Here is a 24,509-nt window from a genome sequence, read left to right as displayed (position 1 = left end):
TCTGAGCGACCCCCGGCGAGCGAGCCCCCGGGCAGCCACCGACCTTCCGGTTCGCGGTCCCGTGAGCGACCGCCGGTGAGTGATCCTCGGTGAGCGACCCCCCACCTGAGCGACCCCCAGTGCGCGGCCCCCGCGGGATCTCTTCATTCCTTCCTTCCCCCCACTTCTCTCTTCCGTCCCCATCCAGAGCCGAACGGAGCCATCCCGGGGGGAGAGAAGGGGGCAGGTGGAGTCAGCATCCCGGGAGGTGTTTCAGAGTCGCCTGGGTCTGGCGATGAGCGGACACGGTTTGGTGGTTTAGGGGTTCCTGGGGCGGTGCTGGACTCGGACAGTTGGACTGGATGGAATCATGGAATGTGCTGAGCTGGGAGGGTCCCGTCGGGACTGCGGAGTCCCAGCTCCTGATTTTTGTGCACCGATAAAGTAGCTGAGTCTGGATCCAACTATTTGGCTCAAAAAGTAGCTGAGTCTGGATCCAACTATTTGGCTCAAAAAAAACCCAAAAATCTTCTGCCCCTGGTCTGCGCTGCAAAGTAAGACAAAAAAGACCATGCAAAATACAGGCCTGTGTTCCCCCCCTCAAAGGGGAGGCAGGCAGTTACAAACGAGGACAGTAAATCAAAGCTCAGAGCGAACGTTCATGGTCACCACAGCTGTATGACATCAAACCAGTCCTCTGTTCGTTACCCCCTGTAGAGCTCTCGTCAAGTCCTAACTTCCTTGTGTTTATTTGTACATATATAATATTCTGTATATTTCGATGCAATATTTGCATGTTATTGTTCTGTGGCAACAAGTGGACTTAAAAGGTTGTAACTTTTTTTTTTTAAAAATAATCCATAAGCATAAAGGTGATTTCATAAAGAAGTAGTGCAAAGCCATTTTTTTACAGAAGGCAACAATAAAAGAACTATTTAGCAATATATAAGACATTAATCAGAGCAAATGTATTGATTTCTACTTAGAATTGTACAACTCATTCAACTATTTGCATGCTCTAAAGATATATTTGAAAATTCTCCCTCAGAAATAAGAAAAAAAAAATTCTGAGGCTGTTACTTAAAAACCATTCCAGAGTTTGCAATAAAAAGTCACCACTCTTGAAATGCAAAGCCTGAAAAATGAAACAAGTGTAAAGTAGGAATTCTTGTGGCCAGCACTGATCTGGACATAAGTTATTAGAGAGTGTAGCAAAGCTAGCAACAGAGATAACCTTTGGCTCTGTAGCACCTCTCTGCATTAAATGGTCACGGCAGCAAAGGTTGGCTTTTAAACCCATCTGCTAAGGAAACCTTTCCAGAAATGTGAGATTATAACGCTACTTTTGTTATGAAGTTACGAGGCCTTAATACAGTGTACAGAGATGAGACCCTGACACAGGAGAGAGTCCAGTTCCTGATGATCAGTGGAGATGAGGAATCAGGTATGCTGAGCGGGCTTCAAGCTTTGGGATTTTCACAAACACGTCAGTGTTTCCTAAGTGGACTATTTCAAATCTATTTTAGGAAGAAACACTATTTTCTGTTTTATCCACTTTCCATGCTGCAATTTATCCCTAAAATTCAGCCTTTAGTTTCAAAAGATAAAAATCCTTAGACTAAATCTTTTGGCCTCAGTAGCCAATTGCAACCTGCCCTGGGAAGTTCAGCACCATTCATTAAATACACTGTTGTGTCCCAGAGGTCCCACAGACATTCAGCTCCAGTGCTAAACCCCACAGTGTCAACTGCAAAAATAGCTGATTTTTGACTTGGATGAGATTCTCTCTTGTTTTCTTTGGTGTAGCTGGCACATCTGGAGCAAGGGGTCTGGGCAAAAGTGCCTCGTTAGCAGGGTCCAGTACAGATGATCTTACAACAGTAGCCATTTCTTTTATTATAAATAACATGCCATATATAATATTATGTTATATAATACATCTTAAAAGAAGTTTCCAGTTCGAAGTTTGATGGGTTAGTTTGCCATCAGTGTTTTGATTATGTTTTGCTGAATACAAGCTCATAAGGATTTGCTAAGGATCTTCCCTTTCCTTCCCTCCACCTCCAAATTTCATATGATCAGAAGGCTATAGAAGAGTTTTTAATAACTTTTAGTTGTGTTTCTCTTGTGGAGCCATAGGCTCCATTACTGAGAATGGGCTGGAGTAATGCAGTGAATATTTTCTTTCCCAGAAGATATCATGGCAGCCCATCAGGAGAAAAAACCTGCTCAAGAAAGAAGACACAAACCCAGCCAAAATGATACTCAGACATCTCAAGTCCAGTGGGGAAGAGCATGGTGAGAGAAGCTGATGACCCTAATTAGTCCTTGTATTTCCAAGTGGTTCATACTCCCTCCTAAAGTTGCCCTATTCCCGTTAAACTTCCCTCTATTAATAACAGACTGTTGTAGTGTTTGACCCAAAGAAATGTCTGTGCTCCTGAAAACATTTTCAGTTTTCATCCCGTTCGTCTGGAAGGGCCACTGAAAAAAAAATTGTCTGGTAATAATTAAACCACTTCTCTACCTGAAAACCGGGGGAAAAAACTGCTGTGTTTTGGATTGCAGGGAGGTGGACTGGTTTTCCTTGGCGAGTATCCTTTTCCTGCTCCTGTTTGCCCCGCTGATAGTGTATTACTTCATCATGTCCTGTGACCAGTACCAGTGCTCTCTGACTGATCCCCTCAAGGACTTGCTCACAGGGAACACACATCTGTCTGACATCTGGAACAAGACTCCTACGCTGACCTACAGGGCTGCTGGCATCTATTGCCTCTGGGTGGCTTTCCAGGTACGTGATTGAGTTATGAACTGATGAAGGGTCTGGTTTTTCAAACAGCTCTTGGATGAAACCTCTTGCACCAAGGGTAATGGAATGTAGCCCTGGCATTTACTCTTTGGTGTTTCTCACTTTGCCGTGGATTTTGGAATCCGAGTGAGGCTTGTGGACTGGAAAAATAAGTGTATAGGGAATATACACAAATATTCCTTGTGTGACATAATCCTTGATGAAGTTACTATAGAAAAACTGTACCCATTTGTTTTGAATTCATACCCAGTAAAGCACTGCAGAAGGGCTGGTGGTTTCTACAGACAGGCAGTAAAAGAAGGCTGTTAAATGAAATATATGTGTGAAATATCTTCGAACTTAGCAAACCTATTTTTTTTTCCTAATTGGGAAACACTTATAACTCTGATTAATTTCAAAATAGAAAGGATAAGGACCTGAATCTACCTGTTACCAGTTGTCCTGCCTCCCCACCAAAAAAGGATTAACAACCTGTCAGGAAATACATCTTTGGAGTTGTGTGTTAGCTGGGATCTAAAATCACAACAGCTGAATATTGCCATATTTGCTTATCCAATACAGATTTGCTTACCCAATACTTCTTAAAAACTGCAGAGTATGCTATATTTGGTATCTGTATAATAGTGCTGTGAGGGGTTTTATCTTGTCTGTATTTCCTGTTAATACAATCTCTCTCTTCCAGGTGTTTTTGTATATGTTTGTTCCTGATTTCTGCCATAAATTTCTTCCTGGATATGTGGGAGGTGTACAGGAAGGTGCTGTCACCCCTGCTGGTAAGCTCTCCCTTAGAATACATGCACACCCTCCAATCTTTTAAAATTAGAGAATTTCTGTACTTACAGTCTTTAATAGAACTAAGTGTTAGAAAGGGTCACTTGTTACTTCCGTCAGCGTTGAGGGAGATTCTGAATTCAGTTTTGTGAGGAGGGAACTCATGGTTACAGCAGAGCCTAAGGTAACCTTCAGAAAAGTGAGGTCATTTCAGGAGCACTCGCTTGAGCTTCTGCATATTAATAAAAAGCTGTATGAATGCAGTGTCGCTGAACAGTCCATTTTTTCTTCCTATTTTAGGTGTAGTGAATAAGTATGAAATCAATGGACTTCAGGCCTGGATCGTTACCCACGTGCTTTGGTTTGCAAATGCCTATTACTTCCACTTCTTCTCCCCTACCATCATTTTTGACAACTGGATTCCTCTGCTGTGGTGTGCCAATATCCTGGGATATGCAGTTTCCACGTTTGCAATGATTAAAGGCTACTTCTTCCCTACCAATGCCAAAGACTGGTATGTGACTTTGAGTAATGAGAGAATACTAGTTATTAAATAGTTAAATGAAAATTGGACATATAGATTGAATGATTGGCCCAAATGCATAAGCTAAGATTTGGCTGTGGTTCTTTGCTTCATTAGCACCGTCCTCCGTGTTTCGTACATAGGACAGCAGCATCAGTGTCACAGACACCTCCATCCTATAAATAAAGTTATAGTTAGACTGTTCAAAAGTGTAACAAAGAGTAAAGTAGGACGCTTGTGAAATTCTAAAATTTATTCTGTTAATGTCTGGGTCTGTTTGTGTTGTCTTGCACGACCTTACGTGGTGGGCTTATGATTTTTAATCACTACATCAAATTATTCTGAAATGTATAGTCAGAATGGTAATTGCCTGTACTCGTGTATAATGGTGTGCTTTTCTATTTTTGCTGTTTTCCAGCAAATTCACTGGCAACTTCTTCTACGACTACATGATGGGCATTGAATTTAACCCTCGAATAGGGAAGTGGTTTGATTTCAAGCTCTTCTTCAATGGGCGCCCTGGGATTGTGGCTTGGACTCTCATTAACCTTTCCTATGCTGCCAAACAACAGGAGCTGTATGGCCAAGTGACAAACTCCATGATCCTTGTCAATGTCCTTCAGGTAAGTGCAGAGGAGGAAATTAAGAAACCAGTTTGGAAATAGACTCGTATACGAGTAGGAAAAAAATTCCTTCAGTGGAAATTAGACTTAGGAAATTAAACTGACCTGAACAAGCTCATTCAGTGATGAAGCAGTGAGACTTCTCTGGACACTTGTGTTCCTTCAGAGAGCCACTGGAAATACTGTTTTTCAAGTGTTGGCATGGAATTCACAAGTGAATTTTGAGATCATATCCCAAGACAGCACAGAGATTAGGCTGATGCTTTTGAACAGGGTAAGCGGTGGCTGTGCTCTGTTAATAATGTGAAATTATTCTGTTGCAGGGTATTTATGTCTTGGACTTCTTTTGGAACGAAGCCTGGTATTTGAAAACCATCGATATCTGCCATGATCATTTTGGATGGTATTTGGGCTGGGGAGACTGTGTTTGGCTGCCTTACCTCTATACTCTGCAGGTAAAAATGTGTACAATCCATATTTGGGCTAAAAGGAAAAAACCTTTACAGAAACATTGTGCCCAGCAATAGAATTTGTACCTTAAATAACTACTGGACAGTTTGAGTGTTGAGAATCCATTTACAACATTTTTTGTAACAATCCACTTGTAGGAGGGCTTACTGTCCATGCATGGAATTGACATCTTTTCCTTCTTTTTTGCCTTTTCTCTGTCACTGTCTATTTTGTCTGTGTATTTTTCTAAACCCTTTCAGTTTCTTTTTGTACTCCTGCATGCTGAGGGTCTTTTGTTTGGTGGTGGTTTGTTTGGCTTTTGTTGTTTGGTTTTTTTTTTTTTCCTTCTCTCCTGCTTTGTTTGCATCCTCACAGCTTCTCTCTTCTTGTTTCACTGAGTTCTGGAGAGCAAAAGAGAGAAGGGAAGTGCAGGGTTTTGTGCAAGTTTTCCACAGCTGTAGCGGTGGAGTGGGTTTTTCCATCCCTTCTTCTCGTCTGTCGTGGGTCACTGTAGTCAAGCAACTGGTCTGGCATCCTGAGCACACCTTGCAAGTCCAGTGACTGTGGTTTCTGTGCTCCCCAGGGCTTGTATCTGGTTTACCACCCCATCCAGCTGGGCACGGCCAACGCCGTGGGCGTGTTGATGTTGGGCTTGATCGGCTACTACATCTTCCGAGCGACCAACCACCAGAAGGACCTTTTCCGTCGTACAGATGGGAACTGCAGGATCTGGGGGAAGAAACCCGAGTACATCGAGTGCTCCTACATGTCCGTGGACGGCACCAAGTATTACAGCAAGCTGATGACCTCGGGGTTTTGGGGGTGGGCTCGTCACTTCAACTACACGGGAGACCTGCTGGGCTCACTGTCCTACTGCCTGGCCTGTGGGTTTGCACACATCTTGCCTTACTTCTACATCATTTACATGACCATTCTGCTCACCCACCGCTGCATTAGGGACGAGCACCGTTGTTCCAGCAAATACGGGAAGGACTGGAAGCGCTACACTGCTGCGGTGCCCTACCGGCTCATCCCCGGAGTGTTTTAAGGCTGGCACAGAATCCAGGGAGAAGAAAGAGTTTTTTGGGTTTTGGCTTTTTTTTTTTTCTTTGAGTGGAATGGAATTCATTCACACAGGTAAACTAACACCGAGGTTTTGTGAAGGATGCTCTGAAGGAGAAAAGGTGGCTGGAAAACAATCCTTGCTGTAGTGAAGGACCGTGCAGGCGATGCTGTGCTTAAAGTAACTGAAATGCCCCATTTTTTTAGAAAACTCTTCTACCTGGAATTCCCTCCTGTACCCCTACCCTCCAAATTGCCTTGGAGATGAGAAGTTGTATGTAGTGAGACTCCTGAAATCCCGCAAAGCTGGGAGGTGGCCTTACCTTTCCCAGTAGCTGGGTTCTGGAACCAGTTTCCAGTGATTTAGGAGAGGAGGAAAATAGTTCTGTGATGTCTTTATGAAAGAAGTTGTCTGCTGCAGTTGCTTGTGACAGTCAGAACCTACTGTCAGTAACAAGCCCAAAGGAGGATTTATTGTTTGTTGCTTTTCAAGAGATAATCTGGGGAAATACCAAACTGGAGAAGCTGATGTTCAATTATTGTTCTAATCTAAAGGCAATGTTTGTGAAAGATGGTATAAATTAACTCAAAAGTAACATTCTCAGCCCCTGAGAATATGGTACGTGACCAACTGAGTATTTTTTTGATGCTGAAACCAAATCTTGCTTTGTGCAGACACTGAGCTCTGCTGGCTTGGGCTGGGGTGGAATTCATTTTCTCACAGTAGCTGGTGTGGGGCTGGTTTTGGGTTTGTGCTGAGACTGTTGCTAATGCAGAGATGTTTTCCTTATTGCTGAGCAGTGGTTACACAGTGTCAGGGCCTCTGCTGCATCTCACCCACCGGGGAGTGGGCTGGGGGTACACAAGGAGTTGGGAGGGGACACAGGTTGGGACAGCCCTGTGGCATCATGCTCAGGGAAGAAGGAAGGGGGGATTGTTCAGAGTGGTGTTTGTCTTCCCAAGTCAGCGCTGTATGTGATGGAGCCCTGTTTTCTTGGAGGTGGCTGAACACCTGCCTGCAGCCGGGAATTGGGGACTGGATTCCTTCTTTTGTTTGTGTGCACAGCTTTTCCTTTACCTATTAAATTGTGTTTATCTTAACCCCTGAGTTTTCTCACTGCTCTGATTCCCTCCCCCATCCCACTGCAGGGCAGTGAGAGGGTGGCAGTTTGGGGCTGAGTTGCCAGCTGGGGTTAAGGCATGCCGGTCCTTTTTGGTGCCCAGCACAGAGCTGGAAGGGTCTGAGAGAAGAACAGGCTGGATTGGAATGTGCTAAACTGGACTTGAAGCTGTTAGTGCTGTTCAGCTGTTCACTGACACGCTCCTGTGCTTGCCGAGGGCTCACTGGTTCCTAGTGCTCGTTAGTGGCTTAATTTTGGGTTTTACTGCTTCTCATCTTACTGTGCTGTGCCTGGGGACACCGGTGCCAGGAGTGGTGACACACCTGGGCTGGCAGGTGGCCAGGGCATCGCTGCTGTTTCTGTGCTGCACAGCCTGGAACTCCAATGTGAACTCCAGCCAAAGGAACTAACTGTGACCTGTGGATGAGTGCACCACCTGTGGATGAGGACACCCTGAAGGACCAACGGCTGTGGATAAGCTATCCATGGCAGAGCAGGAACTCCTCGTCTGTGGCCATGGTTATGTCCATGCCCACAAGGGGACTATGGCCCAAGAACAAACCTGAAGGATCTGTGGTTGTGGGTAAATCCATGGTGCAGCAGGTACGCCTTGAAGCATCAGTGCCTGATGATGCAAATGGACAGGAAAAGCTTCGAAATAAACGGGAGCCCATGCCATTCCAACAAGGTATTCCCAGGAGCACGTGACACATCAGCAAATGTCGTGGAAACCCCAGTGCCCAATCCATGGTTCCCAGGAAGCTGAGACAGTGCTGTAGGAGATGACGCTCCGCATGTTCCTGGAAATCATCCTCCAGTGGCAAAGGCAGGTGTTCCTAACTCCAGGGCTCTCTCTTGCTCCAGCTGTGCAGCAGCAGGAGAAGGAATATCTGCACATCTCAATTACTCCTGGCAGGAGGCTCCATCCCTCCCAGAGCCTCTGGGAGAGCTGCTGGACTCCTGTCCACAGACATTCTCCTGTCTGGTCTCTCTTCTCTCTTGGAGCTTCAGGTGTCAGCAGACCCATCTCATCCCTGAGGGTGAACCCAGCAAGGGTTCACACAGAGCCTGTTTGAGACCCTCTGGACCCTGCTCCTGCCTTAGGATGCACATGGCCAGGAAAAGCCTGGAAGTATTCACATTACCAGGCTGTAAATATTCTTGATTTATAATCCTTAAGACATCACATTTCAAAGGGAGATTGTTAACAGGAAAAATAGCTAAATTGAGGCGTGGAAGAATAAATGAGCTTATTCCATTCTTTTGGTATTTCAATAGTCAAAGCCGTGAGGGCCTTTTCACAAGAGAGACTTTTGTATTAACCATGTTACCATGTGCCTCAAGATTCAATTCAAACATTCAAGATTCATCCATTTGTCTGTCTTATCCATGTCAGAACTATATGCTCGAGTTTTACATTTCTTGCCATCGCAGCAGCATCAAACGATCTCGAGAGAGCCGTTCTGTCTCCTGCGGAGGGTGCTTGTAAACCCAAAAGTTTCCAGCTCTACTTTGCACGGAGTAACGTGCTGAGAGAAAAACTGTAACTGTTTCACGGTCTTCACTGCCGTCTAGCGTCCTTTTTTCACAATTACAGTCCTTCTGATGGCTTTTTAAACTCTTGTGTTCCCGGTCTGTAAGTTACTGCTGTATCATGGATGTTTGGCTCTCCAATCAAAATGATGAAGGGACACTTATACTTTCGAAATAAATTTGTTGATGGAAGGTCACCTGAGACCTCAGCTCTAGTTTAGATGGCTATGCTGCTTTCAATGTGATTGGCGTGCAAGTTGATGAATTAAGTTCTCATCTGTTGCCTGATGAAGCTGCCTGGGTAAGCATTTAGTTTGCCCATCTTTGTTATAAAAACAGAGATTTGGAAACCACAAAGATTAAGATGTTGTCTCACAGGACATCCACTAATTCCTATTTTTTATTGGAATGCCAATCTGAATTAATTCGTGCTCCCACCTTGTGCAGCCCTAGACTCATAGTATGTATTTTATGAAAAAAAAAAAATTATGTTTATAAACATAAAACTTTATAACTGGTCAGAAACCTCTAAGCACCAAGCAGTTTTACATGTTGCCAGTAGGACAGGAATAAAAGCAGTTGTTCTACGTGTTTAGTAGTATATTGTCAATAAAATTGAAACAAATGTGACTGCCATTATTTAAAGAAGCAAGGTGAAAAGTGGAGGATAACCAACCGACTAGTTTAGTTTACCTGTACACACATCAACACAAGTGAGTTAATTCAACCTTTGACACAAAATAAAGATGCAGGCATTGATGTGGGAGCACCTGAGCAGTAGCACAAATTCCATTTATGAAAGAACTGACCCCCTCCAAAACTCAGGCCCACGCTGACAGAGCTTCTCACAGAGCCATCATGTACACCACTAAGAGCCAGCACAAAGCATGCCATGATCAGGAATAAGCTCCATCCATGACAAATCATCAATAAATCAACTTTAGAAAGGGCAGAGAGATTCATCCCCAGCACCTGCTCCAAACACTCTGCAAACTGTTGTGAGAATGCATTCCTTAAGATCTCTAATGAAAATTCCCTAATGAAAAATAATCTCCTCTGAACATTAAAAAAAAAAAAACAAACAAACAACCAGTTTAGTGATTTCAGGTAGTCAGGAATTACAAGGAATAAGGAAAACACTCCAGCACAAGAGCTGTGCCAAAATTCTCAGACAGGTGTGTTTAAGGCTTCTGGGTACTATATTGGGAAAAAAAAACCTTCCACACAGAACAGTCAAGCCTAACACATTAAACTTCTGCACAGAAACTTCTGCATTTGGCAGCAAAGGCAAATGTTCCCCCAGGAGTAAAACTGGAGGTGATCAAAGGATGGGTTGCTTTGGATTTGGTGGTGGGTTTTTTTTGGTTGTTTTTTTGTTGGTTTTTTTTTTTTTTGGTTTTGTTGTTTTGTTTTTAATAGAATAAAGAAATTATGCTGTTGCTTGCTACATAGGACTCATAACTAAGACATGCTGGACTAGGAGAGTGTGCTTGTAGCCTGAAAACACACACTTGTTGGGATGAATATCACTCTTTTCCACCTGCTGGTTCAACCAGTCCTGCAATTAAACATCCCAGGCCACCTGCCTGGGATGACACTCAGATCTAATTCACTATAAACAGCATTTCCTACGCCCAGAGCATTTAATGCTATTTATCTGGAAACACACTTGCAGCACTTAATAAATGTTAAATACACTCTTCTAGACTCTGCTGCTGCATGTAAAGCACAGCTGCCCATCATAAGGTAGTAGCTGAGGTATTTTTGGATGTAATATCTGGGCTGGCAGGCATTAGCAGAGAACAACACTGAAAACCCACACAATTTTTCAAGATAACACAGAATGAGGCTGCATTATTTTAAAGACGAAATCAAACAGAAAACATTCAGCTACCACAAATGAAAACCACTTTCTAGTCTTGAAAGATAACAAATGTAAGGGGTTATTCGTACACAGACCTGGAGAATAAGGCAAATTAATATTTTTGCATGACATCTATAAAGTACCTCGCTTCAAAATACAACTTTGTTAAACATAATTATACACCTGCAATACTAGAGCATGCTCTGCCTTTCATGTTATTCAGATTTCATTATCTTTGCAATCACAACTCCCAGTTTAAATACATCTGTGTTTGGGAAAGATGTTGCAGCACAACCTGCACTCATTTGTCAGATCCCCTCACCAGAGACACCTGTGACAGACTGCGGTCATTTTAGTAACATTTACACACCTCCATTTGGGTACAAGCTCTAAACCAAATAACACAGACACAGAACACTCCAGACTGTATTGTAAACCCCCTTCCCCCCCTTTTTTTTCCCCCCTAGAGATTTTTTAATACCTTCCTACATAGTAACTTGAAGGCTTTTCTTCACTAATGACAAGGACACGATGAATGTGTCCTTACAGGCTCTGTCAATCTGCTTGGAGATAAGGGAAGTGGCTGACGGACAAATCAGCTGAGAGAAACACTGAAATAGCTACTGCTTGACTGAGGTCATATCGAACTTCTCAAATTTTCAGGCTTAAAAAGGTTTATACACATTAACTTCTACACACAGGGCGGGCTTAGAGCTCATTTTAATGGTCATGCAATGTATGGGGGGGGGCACACAGTGGGCAGTTCAGGGAGTCTGTACCTCCCAAGTACCATAGCCAGTGGAGAAAGAGAGAAAGGGGTGTATGTGGCCAGGGAAATTAGTATAAAAAGGACTGCGAATCCCCAGCAAGTTGAGAAAGACCCCGCTGGGTTATTGCCTCAGTGAACTTTCTTTATTCGAATAAATCAAGGAGTCCTCTGTCTCCTTTGTGGACACTGACCTCTAGCGACATGATTTTCCCTTACACTAAGAAAGAGGAGAACAGAAAGAGAAGTCCCTCCCTTCTTCCCTTCGTCCACTTCCAAGAAAAGCAATTTACTCACTACAAGACTTTCCTGAAACAAATTAGCCAACATATCAATAGCACGGCGATCCGAGGGAAGACGGCAGAGAAAAGTCGCAAGAGCACTCATAAAGCCAAGCACATTAAGGAGGAAAAAGCAGGACAGGCTCTGTGCAATGCACGGAGTCACAACGGAGCTAACAGAAAGCAGCAAAATCCGCCAGGGAACAGGAGAGCCCCTGCAGCAGCACGCTCTCCATCAGTCCTGTACAGGTCAAGGCTGAAAACACCAAAGAGGCACTTACGAGAGCAGGCACAGGGGTACGGACCAGAGGCTCGACTACCACCTCCTGCTCCTCAGCTTTCACAGGCAAGAAGCAAATACAGGTGGTGGCACCTTAAATCAGGGTGGCAGCGGGAGAGACCAGCCCCATGGCGCTCAGCTGGAGAGCACAGCTCCAGGTGACGGTCAACACGGGCTTACCCTGTGTCCGTGCCGATTAGGGGGATGAAAAAGTAACGCTCCCCCAAGTCTGTCCAGGCTTGCACTTTGTCCCCAGCAAAGGAGATGGGTGGTGGTGCTCAGGTGTTGGTGCAGCACACGTGGACGTGGCCCCTGTTCCCGCGTACCTTGGCAGTCCGTGCTCACCGCACAGGGACGCGGGAGAGCATCCCCTGATGTCCCTTTGCAGTGTATTTGAGTGGTGAGACCTTTCGTGATCCTTCCAGCACTGCCAACATTGCCAGCAGCCTCCCAGGGCAAGCAGCTGCTCAAGTTTGTTGAACATCATGTATTTCCTTTCAATGCAATTCCATAAATATCAGTGCCATGTTCGCCACCTTCGCCATCTGCAGGGTTTTGTGATCTCAGGCATGCCCTTGCAGCCTTCCTTGCTCCTCACCAGGAATACCGACCTTTCAGGCCCTCTTCCCAAGGCAGAAGCTACACCTTATAAAGCACAGCACTGCCCTTTTTTTTTTTTTTTTCTTCATGGGGACCTTCCTGAGGTGAGAAGAGCAGAGGTGCTCCCTGCAATCAAGTCGTGAGTGCACCAAAGCTACACAGCGGTAAAGTAAGAGCTTCTCTTCTTTCTTTTTAATACTTTTCTGCTTGATAAAGAAAACATCTAATCAAATACTGTCTTCTGTATGTGGCACAGTTTTCTTGGGTTTTGACTGAAAAAAACGTTGTTTGCCTTTCATTCTGCTCTGCTCCTTCACATGCAGTGCGACTGACCTGTCCTTAGAGCTCCACAGCACAAAAATCTTCAGATCTTGCTTTAGAGGTTCGGAAGACAAATTTCTAGTATTCCAAATGACTAGAATATTTTTTTTTTTTTTGCCCATGTCTTAACCTGTTGACATCAGTATTATAATTTTTAACATTACATTAAACTCCAACCAGTTTCTATAATGAAGCTTCCCAGCTGAAGTGCTTCTACACCAGGGCACACAGCATGGGCCACAAGCAGGAGGGATTGTACTGAGGAACCTTCCCTGTCTTAGCATCCAGGAACCCTTCTGGCAGTCACATTCTCCCCACCAGAGCTGGGACTGAGCTCCCTTCACAGTGGGTGGCTCCAGTGAGCCCCCGAGAGCCCTGCTTGGCTCCCTGCACACGCCACACTCATACAAGTCAGAAAGGGTTTCCTTACTGGCTCAGCCCTAAGTTTCCCACAGCAGGGTCTCAGATGTCTGGATCCTTAAGATAAATTTATCTTGGTGCAATAACAAAATCCGGGGACCAAACCCACAGCCTTGCTTATTACTGTGCTCTAGCCAGCTGAGCTCATCTCAGGATAAGCAATTAAGCTGAGACAGACAAAATAAGTAAAATTTGAACTGCAAGCCCGTGTTTTCACACTTTCATAACCAATGAGACTGATACAGTACAATATGAATGCCTGAACCTCTTCAGAAAAACCCAGGTTGACATAAAGAATTAACTTTCAGGATGTGGTACGGACCCTCGGATGTGTGTGACTCCAAACCACAAAACAGTTAAACCAAAATACTTCAGGAAGCAGGAGGATGATGCTAACTAGTAACCAGCACATACTACTTTTCCTCAGAAGAGACTCCCTTCCTCCTGCCCCTGTACAGTGGTAGCAGGTACTTGCCTTGCCCCCTTCCAGCTACTGCAAAAATCAACCCTGTCCTGGCCAGAACTAGGATGTTCATGTCAAGCTCTGATGAGAAACCTCCACGATAATATTAGTGCTTTTCTTGGTCTCTTCTGGCACCTTCCTTTCTCCTAATCAAGTCACTTGGGACTTCCTTTCTGGTGGATTGTTGAGATTTAACAAAGTCTCTGCTGTGGTTATAGTAATTGAAGTATCTTTTCTCCCTGCTTAGCAGTTTCCACTCTCAAGTTGAAAAATTTGCTGTAGTGATATACAAACTTAAATATCTTAAGGTACGAGCAACGGTTCAAGACTCTGCAAACAATTCAGAAAAGCAGGGAAAAAATCAGCTCTGATATCTGTGTTATCTCTCTACTGCTTGGCACCCAAGTGTCCATTTACACAGAGGATGAGTTTGTTATTCGTGTCCATATACATATATTTTACTTAGAAATATCAGAAAGGCCTTTCTAAAGCGCTTTCCCTTCTCCCCTCCCCGATTCTCACCTGCCAAAAGCTTACCTTTGTCAAGGAAAATACTTCTGCTTTCACCTGCTTCCTTCAGAAATAACTTGCTCTAATATCAGTAATATTGTAGTATGTGTTTTTAAGGAGCTGAAACATTTTGTGGTCTGTTTAGCACATAGAGAGCAGTACTCTGGGGGATATGTGCTGATAAGACACTCAGACCCACCCTTATATTGAGGATCTTACATCCTATCAACAGCTCTGTGCCAGAGCAAGACCTTTGCATGAGATTTAAGGATGATTAAGTCATCCTGAGGAATAGTAATAGATAAAAGTGGTGCATCAACATTTAAGTCTGAGCATCATTTCGAGAGAAAAATAATAGGTGTGATATTGAGGAAAGGTCAAGAAGCAGTTTAGGTGTAAGGTTTAATGAAAACCCATTCATGTTCCAAGGAAAGCTATAAGCTGTAATTTTTTCTGGAATTCAAAAGTAATATCATTCAGCTGACCTTCTGAAAATCGAGGATCATGAAGCACTATATAAAGCAGCTGAGGCCTCCTTTTGAATGTCACACTGAAATCTGCGTGTGCTCGGCATGGTAGGAGTACAATTGAAAGTACAGTAGGTGAAATTAAATGCTTTGTCTTGTTAACAGCTGTTTGCACAATGGACTGCTGAGTGAAAGGCATCTGTTCTGCAGTCCATCATCTACCACTAATACCCACTATATTAGAAATACAGCCTCCTTTGTATACACAGCTTGTGTAATCCCACATTTTTGCTGCCTGTTCCAGTGTTGCTATGTGACGTACTGAGGGAGACACACTGAAATGCTGATCACATACACAGGGACAACACAAAGCAAGTGCCATTTCTCCCTTTTCCATCAGTGGAGTCTAATGTGTCTTTGCATCTAAATAAACTATTTGCATGACAAGCAGACAACTGTATGAAATTGCTGGCATGCAGTTAGCTAATAGCCTTCTTCTGGGCTGTTTCGAATTAAGACCAGGCTGATGCAATAGATCTGTTAAAAATTCATTTTTATCGCTACTCACCCTACTTGGACAAACAAATGAAAAAAACAAAACCCAACAAACAAACCTGAAATGGAAAAGTGCCTAGCTTTTTTTTCAAAAGATTATGCAAATGCTCTCAGATCATAAAGCATCTTTTTATCCGACTTTCAATTCCCTTCTCACTGTTGCATGTCTTAGAGCTGTTAAACGGTTTATTGCTGTGATTTTGCCTGATCACATTCTGCTGGCTAACAACTTCTGGTCAATTTGTGGGTCTTCAGCTGGAGGTAGGGTCCTAACTCACCAGCTGTGTGTCCCGAGCCCTCCAGCTCCTATTCTGGTGACTTAAAAATCACCCGGACAAAGACCGGGAGCTGAGAAGAGTTCCAGCCACTGACTCGTATTTAAGCCTTTGAGGAAACGTGTTTCCCTCTAGCATGTCTGTATTTCAAACCTTTCCCTTCAAAACTTTGATTAACCTTGGTAGGAGTTCAGTGGCTGAATCTCTACATGGGGAGATCAGAGTGTAACAACACGCAGTTGCTCCGGGTTCCTGGGGAGGGCAAACACCACGGTGTCCACTTGAAAGAAGTGACAGAACACACTGCAAACTGCATCAGCTGCAGGCCCGGCTCTCCATAATTCTGTCTGTGAGATAACTGACATTGCAGCCAGTCAGGACATAGAGGAATAAAAAGCACAGTAGATACATTATCAGTGATGAAAGTGATTTTTCTGGTTGTTATTCAGAGTAAGACATACTAGAATGAGTAAACGTATTTTTGCACCAGGGAGATGGCAAAGTATAGCAAACATGAGGCACTTTTTGTCCCCCCATCAACTGTGTTATTGCTGAAGCATCACTTGGCTCCAGTGCTTTCCCAAGGACATTTGGAAACTTGCCTTTTCAGCGGGCAAGTCTTGGGTAGGTAAGGGTTGGGATGCAATGAGGTAATTACTTGTTTTGCTTTGCTTTTTTGTGAGGCTTTTGTTTTCCCTATTAAAATGTCTTTATCCTAACCCCATGAGTTTTTTCACTTTTACCCTTCCAAATCTCTCCCTGATCCCACTGGTGAGGGAGGGAGAGAGTGAGTGGCTGTAAGGTGCTTGTTTGCTGGCCGGGGTTAAACCATGGCAAACACAAAATCGATTTACTTCTCAGCAAAAGCAGGCAAATATACGAAACATTTGATTTAAAACTTTCCCAAGTGTCAGACATGCAATGTGCAGATTTTTTACCTCCCACTGTGCCCAGGGCTCTGTGGGCAAATATCAGAAACCAAATTGCCTTTCATTCATGAACTGAGAGTTGTACTTTGTAAAGACTAGAGCCATCAGATTTTGAGAGAAGGTAACTCAGTCTTCCTGCTTCCTGCACATTTGTCACAGAATAACAGAGTATTCTGAGTTGGAAGGGACCTCCAAGGATCATCCTATTTGTGTTATCAAATATAGAAAACATTTTCTACTAAAAAAAAAAAAACTCTGGACAACTTTCTGCCGATTTTTTTTTTTTTTTTTACTGTTCCCTGATCCCTCTTTTTTTCAGTGAAGTAGCAGTTTCCCAGGCAAAATCCTTACAAGGAGAGACAGTACCTCTGTGCATCAAGAGGAGTTAGGTTTAGACTGTTAGTATAAGTTAAAAAGTTCAGTTATTTCAGTGAAAATTTGGGGGCATTACAGGTAATAAGCAAAGGGATATTTTTCCTTTTTATGTTATGGAAAAAGCACATACAGTTTTAGTGATATTTATCTTTTGTGTCAAGGCTGAAGGCTGGCCCACAGAGCACTCTGACTGCTGCAGTGACTGCTGGTACCTTCAAAGTATCACTACAATAACCTGGTATGGCCCAGCCCAAGGCAGATACAGAAAATAAATATATAAACATGCCTGGCATGATATTATTTGCTTGCATATTTAAATAGCCAAATAGAACTGTAATGCAGTATATAAATTATGAAGGAAACTGTCTTATTCACAAAAAACTTGCCAAAACCCATGACTTTCCTTAAAGTAGATGCATTAAAACTTCTGATCATGAAACATCTTACGTAGGAGTTTGTTTCTTGCCATATTTGTGACACGCTTGTAAGTGTTCCATGCTCATTACACAGCACAACATGATTAAAAGTAGAGCTTCTGGTTTACCAAAAGTGAAGAAAATAAACCCCAAGTTTCCAAAAAAAATTATTAAACGTTTAATTAAGCGGTTTTAAACCTGGATTTTAAGATGACCTATGCGTGAGTGATGAACTACATTCTGACAAACACTTTTCTTATTAACTTTGCAGTCTGATATTGGTTTATAGGTTGCTGTGTATAATCATATTCAATCTTTGAGCTCAACAGAACTCTGTACCTTCTCTGCAATTTATATAGAGTTCTGCTAATTGTCATCCAGGCAAAGACAGAACCATCAAAACCAGTTTCTGCCTTGCACCAGAAAGAACTGGTGTGTATCTACACTCATGTTCCAAAGTTGCTTTCTATAATCCTTCTAGCTTCATGGAATATGGTAAATAGATTAACATTAATAGATGCAATATTCAAGCCACCTCTCCTTGGCATCATGAATTAAACTGTCCTCACAGGCATCTAATTCTAGGATTAGTTGAATCTTTAATGCTTTTTTTGCTTGCTATAAAAAAGAAAAAGTCCTGTCTGACTCCCATGTGGAATAAAGCACTTTACAAACTTGTAAGAAAATGTTCTTGTTAAGAACTGCGCATTTTGAAAAGGAAGTTGAACTGCCAGTGACACCATTACCAACTGCTATAAGACACAACACACACTTTTCTTTTAACTAGCATTTTCTTTGCCTGGCTGCGTGCTAGAAGGACTTGATCTATATCAATCGACAAAAGAAACACTTTTCCTCAAAAGTTACTATCCAAATTCTTTTCTTTGCCTCCACTGGTGTAAACAAAAGGCAATACACCTCCATAAAATGAATCCAAACTCATTATTTTTCCTTTCAGATACCAAAAAAAAAGAAAAAAAGGAAAAAGGATCACAGAGTCCTTGACTACACCTTCTCTCCTTTACTGTCCTTCATTCAGCTACTAAAATTTGAATCCATGGCTTTGCAAAACCAGGGAAATAAAAAGGTGGTTTTTTTTTTTTTTTGGTTTTGTTTTGTTTTGCTTATGCAGGCTTTTCTGAGTTAGTGAGTTATTTTTCCCTACATAATAATACAAAGAATTATATTTCCCAGAGGAATTGCATTTCTTTCTTTATGCACACCTTTTTTTCTAGTTCAAAGGGCATTTGAAAGACGGAGAAGGAAATGAGGAAATTAAGGAGACAGATGCATAAGTCACTGAACAGTTTTAAAAAAACACTGACTGCATTATTTCAGATAAATGTGTTATGTCCTGGATTCAGGAATAACATAAAAATACATCTGACATCTTCTGCATGAAATAAACCCAGCTTCAACCTCCTTTTTTTAGAGCCCAGGTGCATTAGGAGGTGAGAAGGGTGGAAAGATGTAAGCAAGCCCCTTCAGTGTACTGTGGGATACAAATGCAGAGCTAAAATACAGATTTTTTTCCAGCAGACATTATAAAGAGTTGTCACATGTGCACCAAGGACTGGCAGTGAAACATTGATTTCTGATGCAGTACCCTTTGTCCTGTCATATTGAGGTTATTATACCCTGAGCACAAGATCCATCTGGAACTAAATTTAGCTGAACATTTGGGGTCATCTGTGAATTTCTTGCAGAGGGCAGTCATCTCATCTACACTGGATAAGGTAAAACCAGTGTAATTTCATTACTTGCAAGTGAGCCTTTGCCTGTCTCATCTGCAGAAAGAGACACTATAGCAAGATTATCTTTAAACTGTTAGATTTTACTCAAAAACATATAATGGCTTCACTCTGCACATGAATAAACTAAGAAATGGGTCAGCTTATCAGCAGCTAAAGCTCATATATTTCAGTGTGTTAACTTTGTTAATAATGGAACAACCATAATTTCTACAATCACAAATTTTATCACGTCTGTAAAGACATTATTTAGCTGAGTACTAAGAAGCACTTTTAATTAAAACTACCTGGCCTCTTTTTCTTAGCAACATAACGAAATTAAGACGAAGAGAGCTCAGTTTGGGGATTATTTTGTGTGTGTTAATTCAATCTATTAATCAACAGTACTTATCAATTTTTGCCTTGGGAAGGATAGTTGGTTTGCTTGGGGTGACCTTAAAGATCATCCAGTTATAATAACAGTTAAGTTAAATAATAATAAATAATAAAAAGTATAGGAAATTCATAATAATAGTCAAGTCAGTAAAGTTAATAGAGAATGATAGCCAAAGTGCAAATCTCGTATTTTCTCGGTTTTAAATTTAGGAACCTAAATTAGAAACCTGATTAACTGAAGACAAATTCTACCTGCCCAAATTCACATTGAATTTTTGAGTTAGCTGGTATGCAGATTTTAAATTCCACTGCCACTTATGATAGAAAAACAGAAAAATACTCACCCAGGAAATCCTGTTCTGTCTTTGATGCCTTGTGGTGAAAAATCACAGACCATGCTGAGTTGGAGGGGACCCACAAGGATCACTGAGTCCAACTCTTAGCTGTGCACAGAACCATCCCCAAGAGTCACCCCATGTGCCAGAGAGCACTGTCCAGAACCTTCCCAAATTCTGGCAGGCTTGGTGCTGGGACCACTTCCCTGAGAAGCCTGTTCCAGTGCCCAAACACCCTCTGGGTGAAAAATCTTTTCCCAACATCTAAGATAAATCTCCCCTGACTCAACTTTATCTCCACCCCTCAAAATCCAGTTCTGCCAATGCTTCAGTGTTCAAAAAATGGACAAAAAAAAAAATTGTGATATCAGTTAGGGAAAAAAAAACCCCAACAACAAACAACAAAAAAACAAATAAACATCTTTTATTGTTTAAATTAGTAGAATTGAAATGGTATTACTGAAAGGTAATACATGGACCCCTCCCTCCCCCCCCCATCCACAGTTCCCTTTTTACAGCTGCACTTACGAGTTGTACTTCAACTATGGCTACACAGATATTTCTCCCCCCCTCCCCAGCTGCCCCTTTAATCTTAATTTAAAAACCTAATCTGCCATAAAGGTACATGAAATAGAACAGACTGAGAAAATACTTAAGATTGGCTTTTGTTTACAAAGAAACTATGCAAATACTTATGTGTAGAACAAGAGTTCAAAAACTGGGCTGTATTCTGAAGAGTTTCTTCAAACATCCCTTTTGGATTATGGCTGGAAGGTACTAATCGGTCTATTCTAGACTAATTTACAAACATTCATAAAATAGTGAAAAATGCATGCTTTAGAAACCCGGTACATTTCATGACTTTGCACTAAAAAGAATCTGAAGGTGGAAGCAAGTGAATGGCGTTCTTAATGTGGGTTAGTAGTGCCTAGAGTTTTTTTTCTTTTGTACTAACAGGCTCTTCTGATTTTTTCTCATCTCTTTCAGGTGATTTTTTGTCTTCGGGTTTAGTCCGTGGGAGGCTGTGCAACTTCTGTGGAGGAGGAAACAGCATCAGTGTAAACACTACATATACTTTATGAATAAATATATATATATATATACATAAGCAAATAAAAAAGGATGTTAAAAATCCATGGCATTAGTGCACACAGGGCTGTATTTCTGTTAAACTGATGTAACAGTCTTCAACTACAACAGCAGAATATTATATTTCCAGCTGCACCTGGAAAAGGATTCTGATGTCTAATAAAGGAATCATATTCAACAATCAAATGCAGCCAAAGCCTGAACTAGGAAAGCTGCCTTCTGAGACAAAATTTAGGGTAGAATGTACAAATATGCTTCAAGCAATCGCAATGCTTCACGAGACCTTTTAATTAAACCCCAACAGTTACTGAGAAAGAGAGTACCTGAGAGCTTGTCTCTGTTTCTGCTGCCTTCAAATGAGATGTCGAATTATTGTGACTCCCCAAACACGTCTTGGCAACCTGTCAATGCAAAAGCCAGAGGTAACTGCTTCATATTTTTTGCTAAAGTACTGGTTAGGCCAGCTGACAAACTAGTCATGGTAGTTGTCACCAGCCAAGGTAGGTTCCCAGTTTATTCAAGGACATGTTTTATCAGATCTGCTCATGGATTTGCTGCAGCTCCACCTTTAACCCTCACTGTTTAAAAGGAAGATTTTAAAACTGTTTAAAAGGCAGAGCAAGAAGTATGTGAAGTGTGCACCTGCCTTTTCATAGGACAGCTCTGCAGTTTTTCAAGTCTTCCTCCTGCTTTAGAGCACGGTGTACTGGGGGTGTGGTTAAACTCAGATGATGTAGCTTCTTATGACCTCCACGGTCCTCATTTAGGGAAGGGAAGTTGCTTTAAGAATTTATTTATTTTGAAATTTTGTTATAGCGATGGTTTCTCTTTTTCTGTTATTACTCCCTCGTGAAAACAGTGGGAGAGTAAAATGTGATCAAAGTCCTGCCATTGAAACTGAGGGAGAAAAATGAAGGAGAATGCTGTGGTTGCTTAGGAACATGTGCAAGTTTGGCTCCAATACTCAGTGCCATTTGTCATTGAATGATTAATGAACAAGTAGTGTTTGTTTACTGCAGGAAATTAGTGCAGTAAATAAAAGCACTATCACTTTTATTTATCAGAAAAGACTCCACAAGGACAAAGAGCAAGAAAGCTAAGATGAGAACAGGGAACAAAGAATCATGCTATAAATTGTTGGGTGTTTCAGCAACAACAAATAGGTAGTTTTAAATTAGATGTTACACTCGTAAGAAATATTTGATTTGAAAAGGAAATAAAGTGCATCCTGGTGCAAAAGCCAAAATAAACTCCCAAAAGCTTTTGGGAAGACAGAAAAGGGAAATGATACAGGGGAAAAACCTCTGCAGAATTCTGGTTCTGCAGAGAGTTTCAGGAGCCGGTTATAGGGCAAACACCTCTGAATAAGGCTAAGAAAAAGTAGCATTGACAAGATTCCCCTAATAAAATAAAATTAATCTAAATAATGGGAACTTTTAAAAGAAAACTGAAGTTAATATTTTTTTGGTCTTTGACAAATTTCGGATTATGTATAACAGGATATCCTACCTACTTATGGCTACCTACTACTGGTCACATCCAGTTTCATGACAGGTAAATATCTAATTTCCAAATTTGCTGATATAATTTCACCTGTCTGTATCCCATCTGTCAGTAAATATTAATTTGTATTAATTCTAATGTAAACTACATTAATTACTGTAAACAGGTATAAAACCATACAGGCAAAATTGCAGTAGGATTATAGACTGAAAAATATCAGTTAAAACCAGCAACTAACCATTTTGCTTTATGTCTTGCCTTAATATCTGTAATATTCCATGGTCTTCTGTAATTAATCTTTAGTACAGCAATTCCTCCAAAATATAAATCACATTTTGTTTATCAGAGACACAATCAGAGGATCTTTGCAAAGTTCTGAGAAAATATTGCTGAATTATTAGGTTTCTAAGCAACAGAGTTTTAAGCACATCTTCATTTATTTTTCTTAAACAAATGGCGAATTGGAACCTGTCATATGTTCTTGACCTTCCAGACTTATTCTTCCTTCATTAGGAGTTAAGCAGCTGTAAAATCTCCAGAAACAAACACAAACCCATAACCAAGTAATGATAAAAATCCAATAAAAACTCCTCCCAAGTGTGGAATTTTCTTAAAGCAATAGTCCTCACAGGTACAAATTACAGCTTTGCATTACTGAAGTAACAGGATCCTTTGGGAAAATAAATTTTTTCTGCTTCTTTCAGAACTGTAGGTGCCATCTCTAATGTCACCATATGAAGGGTGATTGTGTAGAGAGATGTTTTTAGTTCAATTCTCAAAACTGACTAATTTGAATTCTTCCCTATCTCTAAATATTTATATATTAATGTGAGAAACAAATAATAACAACTATAAAAAAAGGCGGGAAGAGGTTGCTAATCCCAATGTCATCAGCTGCACTATTTTTATGCCCATGTTAGCTTCTGTTCAGATGGATAAGATTGTCATGTATAAGATCAGTTGTATAAGATCAAGAAAAAAGTTTCAGTTTAAACAAACAAGCAGGAAAATTACTGTAGTCATCAGTGTGAGCAAACCACACTGATGAAAAGGGGTCAAGAATGAACCTTAGACTAATTGGAACAGTTGCAAAAAACATATTCAGTGCTTTAGCTCTCTTTGAAAATGTTACTGCTTCCCTTTAATCAAGCCTTCAATTTACAAGAACATTTTCCCACTTCCATTATTGAATCTCTTGTGGTATTTAAAGGGAAGGGGACGCTGACAAACTGGGATGTTTTATTCTCCAACAATGGCCTCAGATTTTTACAGACAAAAAAAAATATATCATAAAAGTCTCACTTGTAAAGAGAACACATCTGCCTGTATTTGAAGTTTTTTAATTACACTGGAGGTTCTGTTTCTGACTGGGGTAAATACCACACTATTTATGAGTTCCTTGCCTGGAGATGTGCTTGTCCTCACAATATTTTTTTGGTAAATTTGCTGCCAAAGCCATTCCTTCAACAGACCCTGCAAGCACAGTATGTTGTGGATGAGTGTGAATCCTGGATTTATCTTTTGTTTTTAAATGTGAACACAATGGTATTATGAATATTACATAATGCCAAATTTTCAGTAGAAAAGTGAATTTATAGTGGGGACGTGTTTAGAAGCAAGATAAGGCTGAGAAAACCATTGTCTGCTTAATTTTACAATGAGGAGCATTATCTGGCAAGGCACAGTTAATTTGAATACCCTCAAGGTATGCTTTCTTTGATTTTACTACTTTTTCCTCCATGCAGGAGGTTTTGTCGAATACAGACTTAACAAACCTGAAAAATTTAAAGTTTAAAGGGAACGTGAGTGCCATAGAATACAGAATTGGTCTTAAAATATGCTAATTGAGAGATTAAATGATATAAAAGTTAATCCTATTAGTCAAACTCAGATATATAGTCTAATTTCTTTTTACTTGAATTATAATGTTACTTAGACAAAAGCAGGGAATAGGGTTAGATTTTAATTTAAATTTGAATCTTGAAAAATAATTCAACTCATCAACACTTCTAACTCCAATTGCAGTTATCTGCTTTCCCTGACAAATTTCTCATACCCAAGCA

At 41.3% G+C, this 24,509-nt stretch overlaps 1 protein-coding gene and 1 long non-coding RNA gene across 4 annotated transcripts in view; one reads left to right on the top strand and one right to left on the bottom strand.

Annotated features, from left to right (window-relative positions):
- Positions 1–80: 80 nt before the first annotated feature.
- Positions 81–11,556, top strand: DHCR7 (7-dehydrocholesterol reductase). 3 transcript variants are annotated; one of them, XM_027908328.1, is made up of 9 exons: positions 81–98; positions 2,167–2,277; positions 2,548–2,770; positions 3,471–3,561; positions 3,860–4,073; positions 4,501–4,705; positions 5,029–5,160; positions 5,739–6,233; positions 11,546–11,556. In XM_027908328.1, the coding sequence occupies exons 2-8, from the start codon at positions 2,180–2,182 to the stop codon at positions 6,201–6,203; spliced, it is 1,428 nt and encodes a 475-aa protein (XP_027764129.1). In that variant the 5' UTR covers positions 81–98; positions 2,167–2,179; the 3' UTR covers positions 6,204–6,233; positions 11,546–11,556. The 3 variants fall into 3 exon arrangements, with proteins under 3 accessions (XP_027764129.1, XP_027764128.1, XP_027764127.1); XM_027908326.1 differs by lacking the exon at positions 81–98 and adding an exon at positions 1,093–1,423 and having other exon boundaries at positions 2,172–2,277; XM_027908327.1 differs by lacking the exons at positions 81–98; positions 11,546–11,556 and adding an exon at positions 1,092–1,423 and having other exon boundaries at positions 2,172–2,277; positions 5,739–7,129.
- Positions 11,557–20,261: 8,705 nt separating this feature from the next.
- Positions 20,262–24,509, bottom strand: part of LOC114070761 — a 6,171-nt gene continuing 1,923 nt past the window's right edge. The window contains exons 2-3 of the long non-coding RNA XR_003573963.1: positions 21,267–21,344; positions 20,262–20,887 (exon numbers count right to left, since the gene is read on the bottom strand). This is a non-coding gene — a long non-coding RNA (uncharacterized LOC114070761). The remainder of the gene's footprint in view (positions 20,888–21,266; positions 21,345–24,509) is intronic.

This window comes from Empidonax traillii, unplaced genomic scaffold (assembly GCF_003031625.1).
Source record: "Empidonax traillii isolate 1590-97213 ecotype Southwest subspecies unplaced genomic scaffold, ASM303162v1 scaffold1680:size74697, whole genome shotgun sequence".
Taxonomy (NCBI): Eukaryota; Metazoa; Chordata; class Aves; order Passeriformes; family Tyrannidae; genus Empidonax; species Empidonax traillii.
The sequence above is the reverse complement of the archived record's forward strand: the minus strand, read 5'-3'. Positions and strand labels throughout refer to the sequence as shown.